This window comes from Protobothrops mucrosquamatus, unplaced genomic scaffold, assembly GCF_001527695.2.
Source record: "Protobothrops mucrosquamatus isolate PMUCROS unplaced genomic scaffold, P.Mucros_1.0 scaffold_134, whole genome shotgun sequence".
Classification (NCBI taxonomy): domain Eukaryota; kingdom Metazoa; phylum Chordata; class Lepidosauria; order Squamata; family Viperidae; genus Protobothrops; species Protobothrops mucrosquamatus.
Genome location: NW_015386210.1, coordinates 49524 through 60995, shown reverse-complemented (window position 1 = coordinate 60995; position 11472 = coordinate 49524). Strand labels below are relative to the sequence as shown.

At 44.7% G+C, this 11472-nt stretch overlaps 1 protein-coding gene across 1 annotated transcript in view; it reads right to left on the bottom strand.

The window, feature by feature from the left end:
* SDHA (succinate dehydrogenase complex flavoprotein subunit A) overlaps window positions 1–11472 on the bottom strand; it is a 129178-nt gene that overhangs the window by 96104 nt on the left and 21602 nt on the right. Inside the window, exons 2-3 of the mRNA XM_029284516.1 lie at window positions 9451–9540; window positions 8494–8655 (exon numbers count right to left, since the gene is read on the bottom strand). Of these exons, the coding sequence (XP_029140349.1) occupies window positions 8494–8655; window positions 9451–9540 (252 nt within the window). The remainder of the gene's footprint in view (window positions 1–8493; window positions 8656–9450; window positions 9541–11472) is intronic.

The window sequence follows — 11472 nt, the reverse complement described above, 5'->3', positions numbered from 1 at the left end:
AAGTTAGTACGCAGATCGCGCAGTCAGAGATGGAACACAAGGGATCCTCGCTCTGAACCGCCAACAATGACCAGAACAGCCAGACAGTGTTCTAAAACTGTCTGTACAGGCCCTGTGACAAAAGGTCACTGGCTAATGCAGCAGGTGGGCAAAAAACAAGAAATCTTCACTCCTCTCCCTATAAACAGGGCCTAAGGAAGAAACCTTAGGAGATCCCAGTCAAAATTCAGTTGTAAAGAAGAGAAATTGACTCACAGAATGCCTGAACTAGGTACTTTCTTCCCCCTGAACGGACCTGCTCACAGGCCAAGGCACTCAGGCAGTACAGGCACGAGTTGAAAGGTGTCCACCACGTAGTCTTGTTCAACAGCAGCAAAATTCTGTTGCTCTTTATTATTTTTTATTTTTTATTATTATTTTATTTTCTTTCCTTGTTTTTTTTTTTTTATTAAATCCTTATACCTAAACTATTAATATCCTTATACCTATTAAATATATATCTTTATAAATATATATATATATATTTTTAACTTTTATATCTAAGTATTAATATTTTTACTCCTATAACCTATATATAAATTTAGGAAAATGATAAGGTATTGTTTCTGATGAAGCGAAATGGAAAAGAGCAGAGAAAAGTAGGCCCGGGAATAATGGCGCCCGCCATGTGGACCTCCAAAATGGCGGCCGCGGTGATATTAAACTCACCGGCCACCGGGGAGCTTGAAAAAGCGGGGAATCGAAGGGACGCGAAAACTCAAGCAACTTCCCCCTCCCCGAGCCCAGAAACTTGCTCTTAGATGCGCAGCGGCCGCTGCGATCGAATGGCGGCGGCGACGAGGCGAAGGTAGCGATCCGAGAGTACAGCCGTCGAGCGAAGTTGAGAGGATCGCCGTCCGGCGATCCCCCTAGATGGGGCCTGCAGTCTCCCGCGCCGAAAGCACCGAGGGGCAGCAGGCACACCGATCCCTCTCCGAAGAAGGAAAGGAATCGCAAATTTGCCTCAGACAAGTTAAAAGGAAAGGAAACTAAAAGATCCAATTCAAACAACAGAGGAAAAAACAGAAAAAAGGGAAAAAGGCTATGAGGCCTAGTCTGGAGCCTTGCAAAACAAAGAAACACGTCTGCTAAGCTTGACTAAGACAAAAAACTGGGGAAGTCACACCCAGAGAGAGGCGTGGCAAGATTTTTTTCTTGTCTTAGTTCTGCTAGGCAGGATTGCATAATTAACCCATCCTGTGGACTCTACACCACCATCTGCTGGAGAAACTGAATTCTGGATCTAGGATTCTGGATTTAGTCTAATTGTATTTAACCCCAACCGAACTTTTTAAACACTCTTCAAAGCTAACCTTATGTAGAGCAATTGTAAAAGCACATCTGGGAATCCAGATGCAGACAGTAATCAAGGACCATTTCTATATTATGGAGTAGTTATTTAAAGGAGAATGCATTCCCATCTAGAAGAGATCCGATGCCACATAACTAGGACAGCATGTGACCTATAGCTAAATATATTTAATTTCTATTTATCCAGTTCATTTATTAAATTTAGAATCAATGAAGGGAATAAATTTGTTTACAGTTAAATGATATGGAGAGTTGGGTATTATTAGCATATAACAATTCTTGATTCCAAAGCTCCAGATGATCTCTCGTGAAAATTAAATTCAGAACTTTATAGGAATCAACATTCCAATGCAAAACAAATATATAAGGGGCATTGTCTTACCTGAACGCCTTTTCTCAGTACGGAGATGGAGAATTCACACATGGGTTTTCATTGGATGCCTGCTCTTGAGACCAAGTAGTCAAACTCGACACGCCCCCTCTTGCTGGCCAGTCTTTAACGAGGGCGAAGTGACTGAAGATGGACGAGGTGTTGGCTCTCAGACCCCTACCATGGCCTTTCTGACCTCAAGGGGTGGGTGTGAATTCTCCATCTCCGTACTGAGAAAAGGCGTTCAGGTAAGACAACGCCCCTTCTCCAGTACAGGAGATGGAGAATTCACACATGGGACATACCAAAGCTCCACAGTCCCAATGGGTGGGAAACATAAGAGCCCTAATTAGAGTCTCCAGCAACCACCTGCTGAAGAACCCTTCTTCCAAAGGAAGCTTCTGCCGCAGCAAAACGGTCAATTTTGTAATGACGTACAAACGGGGAAGGCGACGACCAAATCGCAGCCCTACAAATCTCGTCAATGGACGCCTGGGTAGACCATGCCGCAGAGGTCGCAGCGCTACGAGTGGAATGTGCAGTAATACGCCTAGGAGCCGGCAGGGATGAAGACTGGTACACCTCCGCAATACAGGCCCTGATCCACCTGCCAATAGTACCAGAGGAAACCTTCTGGCCCAAAGAGGCCGGACGGTAGGAAACAAATAGGGCCTCTGACCGACGAAAAGGTTCTGTACGTTTAATATAACGCCGCAACGCCCTACGGACGTCTAGCGTGTGCCACTGCCGCTCCAAGTCGTGGGAAGGATCGGGGCAAAAATTGGGCAAGATGACTTCCTGTGTCCTGTGGAAAAGTGAATTAACTTTGGGAACAAATGTGGGGTCTAGGCGAAGGACCACTCTATCGCTGTGAAAAATACAAAGGTCACTTCTGACCGATAAAGCGGCCAACTCAGAGATGCGTCTGGCCGACGTGATCGCTATCAAGAACGCAACCTTAAGAGAGAGGTTCCGCAATGGAACAGTCCTTATTGGCTCGAAAGGAGGCTTTGTAAGAGCCCGAAGTACAAGCGGCAACTCCCAAGAAGGATATCTGTGTACCACGGGAGGTCTAGTGTTACAGGCGCCCTTAATAAAAGCCCGAATCCTGGGATGGTGTGCCAGAGGAACTGAATCTGCACAGGTAAGTAATGTGGACAAGGCAGCCACCTGTCTGCGTATGGTCGCAGGGGCGAGGCCTTTGTCCAGACCATCTAAAAGATAGTCCACTATCTGAGGGATAGAAAGGTTGCGTATGTCCAGTTGACGACTCCGGCACCAAAGGCAAAAATTCTTCCAAGTAGAATCATAAATGCGATTGGTTGCCGGACGTCGGGAAGCTTGAATCATGGAAATGGCACGAGCGGAAAATAGTTCTTGGGCCATTATGCTGTGCTCAAGTGCCAAACGGTCAGTTGCAACCATTGGGGTTCCGGATGTTGAAGGGACCCCTGATGCAACGACACCCGGTGAGGGGGAATCTTCCACGGAGGTCATCTGGAAAGTGTCATCAAATCGGCAAACCACGGCCTCTGAGGCCAATATGGTGCCACCAGGATCACCTCCGCCCGTTCCCGAAGAATCTTGCGTATGGTCGCCGGTATGAGGGGTAGCGGAGGGAAGGCGTAAAGCAGGCCCTGCGGCCATGGACTCCTCAGGGCGTCCGTACCCTCCGCTCCTGGAAGGAGATAGCGGGAATAGTACCTGGGGAGTTGAGCGTTGCTTGATGATGCAAACCGGTCGAGAACCGGTCGCCCGAAACGGTGAGATATTTTGGAGAACAGGTCCGGGTGTAGTCCCCAGTCCGAGGGGTCCACTGTGGCGCGACTCAGCAGGTCTGCTTGTTGGTTGTTGACCCCTGAGATATGCTCGGCTTTGATGGAGGCTAGGTTGAGTTCCGCCCAGGAAATCAGGAGCCGTGCCTCGGACATCAAGGACCGGGACCTGGTGCCCCCGACGGTTGACATGTGCTTTGGACGCCACGTTGTCCGTGAGAACCAGGACGTGACGACCCTTGATTGTATGTCTGAATTGGCGTAGAGCCAGGTGTATGGCCCTGAGCTCCAGCCAATTTATGTTGTGTCTCAAGTCTGTGCGTGACCAGCGGCCCTGCGCAAACTGAGACTGTAGATGGGCCCCCCATCCGAACAGACTGGCGTCTGTAGTGATGGTGATGCGGTCCAGTTCCTTGAAGGGTGACCCCTTGTTTATAGCCCGCGAGAACTACCAGCGGAGCGCTTTGCGAACGTGAACTGGAACTCTGACCTGACGACTGGATGCACTGGTGTTTGTGCGTTGGAACGGAAGTAGGAACCACTGTAGGTCCCCCAAGTGTAGTCTGGCCCAGGGAACAATGGCTATGCAGGAGACCATCTTTCCTAATAGTTGAGATAGCAGGAGTAACAGGACAGAATGTTCCTTGTACACCCGGCGAGCCAGGTCCCTGATGCTGACCACTCGCTCCAGGGAGAGATAGACCATGCAATTGGAGGTGTCTATCACGGCCCCCAGGTGCAAGAGTCTGGACGCGGGAACCGTCTGGCTCTTTTGAAAATTGACCGAGAAGCCATGTAGTTGAAGTACCCGGATGGTGTGATTCACATCCCTCTGAGCCGCCTGGAAGGAGGACGCCTGAATCAGGATGTCGTCCAGGTAGCACTGGACGCGAATGGGAACCTTCCTCAACTGGGCTGCCAGGACTGCCAGGATTTTTGTGAATACCCTGGGAGCCGACGAAAGACCGAAGGGGAGGGCCCTGTACTGAAAGTGTTTGCCCTTGTAACAAAACCTCAGGAACCGGCGGTGAGCTGGATGAATGGGGATGTGAAGATAAGCCTCTGTGAGATCTATTGATGCTAAAAAATCCCCCTGTCTGATCCCTCCTAGTATAGACTGGAGGGATTGCATCTTGAACTTTTTATAAGTGATGTAATGGTTGAGATGCTTGAGGTCCAGAATAGCTCTCCACCCCCCTGAGGTCTTGGGTACCACAAAAAGGATTGAATAAAACCCTTTCCCTCTGTGATCTGTTGGAACCGGTTCTATTGCCTGAATTTCTAAAAGATGGTGGATGGCCTCCTGCATAAGTTCCCGTTTCTGTGGATTTCTGGAAACGGAACAAAGAATGAGTCGTTCCGGGGGTGTGGCTAGAAACTCCAGGGACAGGCCGTGCTGGATGGATTGTAGCACCCAGTTGTCCGTGGAGGAAAGTTCCCACTGGTGGAAGAAGTGAGCTAGCCGCCCCCCGATGGGAAGGAACGTGTGTGAATCATTTGAACTTCCTAAATGGGCGTCCTGCCCCGCGAAATGGCCGTTTGCTTTGTCCCTGCTGTCTGGTTTTAAACCCGGTCCTGTCATAAGGACGGTCGTATGGCCTCTCTCTGGGAGTATAAGAGCGGGGAGTCTGGGTGGCAGAGACCCCCGCTGTCTGCCGAAAGGACTGCCTACAAAAGTAGGGGGTTGGTCGTTTGTCAGACTTCTTAAGAATATGAGCCATGACTTTGCGTTTATCTTTGTTCTCTACCAGATAAGGGGCAAGGGATTCCCCAAATAAATTATTACCCAGGTAAGGTGCAGACACAAGACTCCATTTAAATCTGGTATCAGCCTGCCAATGTTTCAGCCATAACATCCTTCTGGCCGTGATGTTAGAAGCCAAGGATCTGGAGGCAAAAACTGCAGACTGAAGAGAGGCGTCCGCAGCGTACTCAGTGGCCACCACCATTTTACTTAGATCCTGATGAGTACGTAAATCTTCAGCAGGGACCCTGGCTTGGAGCTGACGCAGCCACAGAAGTGTGGTTCTGACAAAAAAGGATGTGCAGCTGGCCGTTTTGATTGCCCAGGCCGCTGATTGATGTGTCTTCCTGAATGTATGCTCCCATTTTTTATCGTCCGCTTTAAGCGCCTGTGTCAAGTCCCCAGCAACCGCCGTTTGGGATACCAATGGGGTCCAAGCCTCGTCTACCTTAGGGACCTCCAGCGCATCACTGAGATCAGTGGAGGTGCTGAATAACTTTCTGTCAGTCCCACTAACGGAAGGAAATGATGCCGGGGAAGCCCATGGCTTCTTAATCCCTTTAAGGAAGATGGAAGGGCATGGAACATGGTGTTCGGTAGCCACTGTCTCAAAGAATATTGGGTGAGGGTCAGTATCTGACGCAACTTGCGGTTGAGGGAATTGGTCTGACCCTATGTTTGCGGTTGCTGTAGCCTTACGAAGAATTGACAGAAAATGAGCCGAATTAAAGAGACCCCCCCGAAGTGGAAGGTTCAGGGGGCAGTTCCTCATCTTCCGAAAGCAGAAGATCCGGTTGCTCTCCACCTTGAGGGGAAGAGAAACCACTCACCGAAGAGTGTGCGGGAGACATAGGCTCCTGAATCATGGGAAAATCTGCGGGAATCTCGTAAGGGGGCATAGCCGAGGTGGAAGCCCCCTGATCAGGTGATTGAAAGGAGCGCTGGGCTAAGGCTCTATCCACCACCTTGGAGAGCAAAGCCTCAAGGCGCGCGTCGGAAAAAATGTCTGCTAAGTCCACCCCCCCTGGTATTCGTATCCGTGGGCGTAACAGTGGACTCTGAAACTGTCCCTGGAGGAATTGTGGAGTGTTGAACCACAGAGGGGGGAGAACCTATGTTCACCGGGGTTCCCGGAACAGACCATACGCCCTGGACAGAAGTAGATGGTCCTAAGGGCAGATCAATTTCTGTATCCTCCAGCTGCCTTGACTCAAGTCCGGCTTGCCTCTGCACTCTGGAGAACTCCTTCTCCAGAGCCTGGTGCCTACGGCTGGCTTGCTTCTCCGCCAGCTTAGAAGGCTTCTTGAGCATGTGTTTAGTCTTGGATTTTGCCTTGCCTGCCGTCCCCTGTCCAGAGGATGTAGTGCAGCCGTGACTGGAAGATGGAGTGGATTGCGGTAATGAAGAGCCTTCCATCCCAGTGGAGCAGTCTCAGATAGGCTGAGGTGACGCTCTGGCAGGCAAGGAGCTGGCGGAGGCGGAGTTGGAACAAACACAGAGGCTGTTCCCCTGACCACCCGACCCAAAAATAAAATCTCTCTCTGGGCAATGGTCACAGCCCTTGAGTTAGGTACTGAAGGCACGGTTGGAACCACCCCTTGTGTTCCGCCCCGGAGGCCTTAGGTGGCCAGGCAATGTGCACCAGTGAAAATAAAAAAGAAATGAGGGCACAGAGGACTTGAAAGAAATTAGGGGCTGACCAGATTCAAATGAAGGTCTAACCAACGCAATGTTGTTTTGGAAACTGACTGAATTGCTAAAGGTTATTTCTGATAATAAAAATACCCCCCCAGATGATACCTGGGACAGGGCAGCTAATAAACTGTGTTTTGTGAGGCCTAAAGAAGCTTCCACGTGGATTCAAAATGGCGGCCGTCAGTAAATGATTAATTATCAGTAACCGGGTGGGAAGAATACCAGCTGAAATCGAGAAGCCTACAGCGCCCGTTTTTAATTCCCAAGTGACCTTTCCCAAGGTACTTTGTGAATAAAACGCTGAGGCTTGGAAATCGAAATGAGGCCTTTCGTAGCTCCTCGCCCTGATCGGAGGCCTCAAAATGGCGGCCGCAACTCTTTCCCCTCTGCTGAACGGCTCCGCTGCCTCAAATTTAATTTTTAAGTGCAGGGTTCGATCGCAGAGTCAGATCTGGGAGCCGTGCTGGTAATTACCCCCCGCGATTTCCCCTCGATCGTTAGGGAAGAAACAGAGTGAACCGGACTTCGTTGCCTTTTTCGGCAACCCAAAATGGCGCCCGCGATTGTTTCAGGCAGCCCCGAACTATCCGGATAATGTTGAGATACAAGGGAGCACTCCGTGAAGCAGGGAGAAAAAAAGAACAGCCGTTCTTTCCAAATCTCCTGTAATGGAGCTACTCTCTTCCTCCCCAGAGCCCTGGGGAAGAATAAAGGGGATCCTTTCAAGGGATTCCTCCCCCCCACTCCCTTACTGTCCTAAGGACTGGAATTTGGAAAAGCACTGATCCTAGTGTTAAAAGAAATTAAATTAGGGGGAAATCAAATTATTAGGTAGGAAATATTTTAGGAAAGGGGAGAATTCACCAATAGGTTCTAACCTGCAATTAACTGAGAGCCAAACCTGACACGTCGTCAAGAGCTGAGACCAAGTTAAAGACTGGCCAGCAAGAGGGGGCGTGTCAAGTTTGACTACTTGGTCTCAAGAGCAGGCATCCAATGAAAACCCATGTGTGAATTCTCCATCTCCCGTACTGGAGAATGCACACTTCGTTATATGTTATTCATAAAAATCACAATACAAATATAACCCCAAGCACTACCAATAACTAGACAACCTATGGCCCATTTGGCCATCTTTCAGAGACATTTCCTTACCTAAGCAGAGAATCAGAATGACCACAGGTAAGCAGAAAAACAGTGGAAGCAGGAATCATTTCCAACTTCCTACTGGCTTCCCCATTGACTTTGTTTGGAGGAAACTGGCATGGAGCACTGAAAATCATGATAATTTGACCACAGCTAACCACTGCGACGCTGCAGCAGTCTTTTGAACACATTTTTTAAATTAATGGAATTGAGGTAACTTAATTAAAAAAAAATTGCACTATGATGAACTGTTTAGGCAAATTCAATGTTATAAAGAGATAAACAGTATTTTACTACTATATAGATTCTGCTAAACAATGAATCTGTATATAATATAAATCTAGGTAGCATGTGGCACGCTTATTTCCCTTCCTTTAGTTTGAAAGACAGACTGAGAAAAAAAGGTCTCTTACTTGTGCAGCAACAGTATGAGATCTGGTCGGGAATAATTTGGAAACACACGCTGTATTAAACCCAGCCTCAGACAAGCCAAATGCAGCTCTCAAACCTGCACCACCTGCACCCACTACAATTGCATCAAATTCATGGTCCACTACAGGATACTGTGTTGAAATCTGAACAACAAAAGGCAAAACATCTTGAGATGAAATATTTGCAATACCCCAATGTAATTTAAATTATTATTTCAATTTACACTTGGAGAGCAGCACAATCAATAAGCACTATGTTGGGAAAAAATTCAAATATCTCTCATTGTTTTTTTATTTGTGATCCTCTATAATTTAAACAATTAGAAGCATTATTAAACTCAAGTCCTTAATCCTTTGTTGCCATTCTTTCCCATGTTAACAAAAAGTTCTTTCATTCCTGTAAGCCAGGCATGTCAAACTCGTGATGTCACATGACGTATTGGAACTTTTTCCCTATTGCCGGCAATGGGGTGGGCACGTTTTTTGGCATAATGCATCTGGCCCATGGGCCGGCAGTTTGACATGCCTGCTATAAACCATATCTTTAGTATTTAATTTGAACAGGTGAGCAGATAAATAAATAAACTGTAATTTGACTGATCCCTACAAACAAGATTGAATGCCAGAATCCTCAATAAGGAAAACTGAAGATGGGATCATTTGAATCCAACTTTAAACTTACAGATGCATATCCATGTAGTTGCTTATTGGCTAAATGTTCAGCATGCATATGAAGCCATGGCTTACTTAATCAAGGTTTATTGAATAACTCACAACTGTTCAACTGTTAAACCACAAATCATGATTTGGTGACCAAACAACTCATTCAGAAACAAATTACATTGCAACTTAGAGCAATGTGTGGACTGAATATTTTATTTTTTTCAGCATATCTGGACTGGATGAAGAAGCCATGTAAGTGATTCAAAAATAACTTACTGGATCAGATATTTTGGCAGACACATTCTTCTTTCCATATGCAGTGAAGTGAAAATTACGAGAAAACAGATCATAAGCTGCTGGCCTTTGCTGAAAGATAAGAGTAATAGTTAAAATCTTCTAATGTTGTAAGGGCACCAATTTGTTGCTTACAACAATACCTAGTACCACAATTGATCCCAAAAAATTAAGTTGCTAAGCAAGTCAGCTGTTAAATGAGTTGCACCCCATTTTATAACCTTTTTTGCCACAGTTGTTAAGTGAATCACTGCTGTTATTAAGTGAATCATGTGATCATTGAGCAAATCTGGCTTTCCAATTGATTTTGCTTGTCAGAAGCTAGCTAGGAAGGTTGTACATATGTGGCAATCAAATGACCCTGGGACAGTGCAACAAGTTTTATTTCATGATATTTTTCTAACATATCTCATCATAACCAAATGATATGCAGAAATTTAATATCTGTAGTTACATTTTCCCAGCAACTATCAAAACATTTTTAAAAAGGAAATAATAAGAAATGTTAAGAAGAATTATGAATTTATTTCAAACAGTTTTCAACAAAAGCGGAGAAAATACCATCAAGACTTTTAGCCTGATATTGGGCTGAATTTTATACTAAAAATACAAAATCTGGACAAAATGCATTATAGTGCATCCTACTATGTTAATTCTAAACTTATGTTTATTATCCCTTTTAGTCAGATGAAGTTAATATAAATATTAATTGATATCTACTTTTAGTAGTCTACTACTTTTATATACAACATTAAACAATAAGAATAGCTACAAGTATTTCTTCTTAAACCAAAATATAGGAAAGATAGAACATGTTTCATATACGCTAAACTTTCTTTTCTCCATACAGAGATATTGTATGCTAAAAGACTATTTTCTTCCTTTTGGAGGGAGCACATTACATTACAGTCAAATTAATCATTAAATCCAGTATTTGCAGGCATTTCAAATATATTTAAAGCTCTGTTCTTCATAAGATTGAATTGTCAAACAGCAAACATAAAAAGTCAAGTACCTTAGATTGCAGGAGGATTATGATAGTAAGAATCTGCAATTCTGCCTCTACACATTTATTGTTGGAATAAATGAGGGAAGTCAAAGAAATTACTTTAATTAAAAGTACACTGCAACTGCTTAAAAAGTAGTATGGTTTATCAACAGCAGACAGCACAGATTATAGTTAATGGGGGGGGGGGGGTAACAGAAACTTTTAAAATTGAAAAAGGAACTAGACAAGGATGTCCTTTATTTCCATTGTTATTTGTGTTAACAATGGAGATTTTGTTGATTAAAATTCGTGAATCCTCTGTAATAAGAGGAATTAAGGTTAATAGGATTGATTATAGATTAAGAGCTTTTGCAGATGATTTAGTGTTAACACTAACTCAGCCGATAGATTCGACAATTGAGGTGGTTGAAATTATTGCACAATATGGGAAAGTTTCTGGCTTTAAGGTAAATTCCAATAAGACCAAGATATTATCGAAAAATATGTGTAAGGAGGATAAAGTTATGTTAGCCTCATTTACAGGTTTTGAAATGGTTAAAAAGGTAAAATATTTGGGGGTTTATAATACAGCTTCTAACATAAAATTGTATAAAAATAATTATGAAGCTTTATGGGCTAAGGTACAAAAGGATTTAAATGAGTGGGAAAAATTGCAATTATCTTTGTTGGGAAGAATTTCAGCTGTAAAAATGAATGTTCTTCCTAAATTTCTTTTCTTGTTTCAGACGATTCCTATTTTAAAAAAAGATGCTAACTTGGATGACTGGCAAAAGGGCATAAACAAATTTATTTGGGTGGGCAAGAAGCCAAGAGTCAGGTTCAAGATTATGCAGGATATAAGAGAACGAGGAGGACTTAAAGTTCCTAATTTAAAATTATATTATGATGTGGTGGTTTTGACATGGATTAGTGATTGGTTAAATTTGACAAATAGAAATATACTTTCTCTTGAAGGATGGGATTTGTTATTTGGTTGGCAGGCATATTTAATTTAT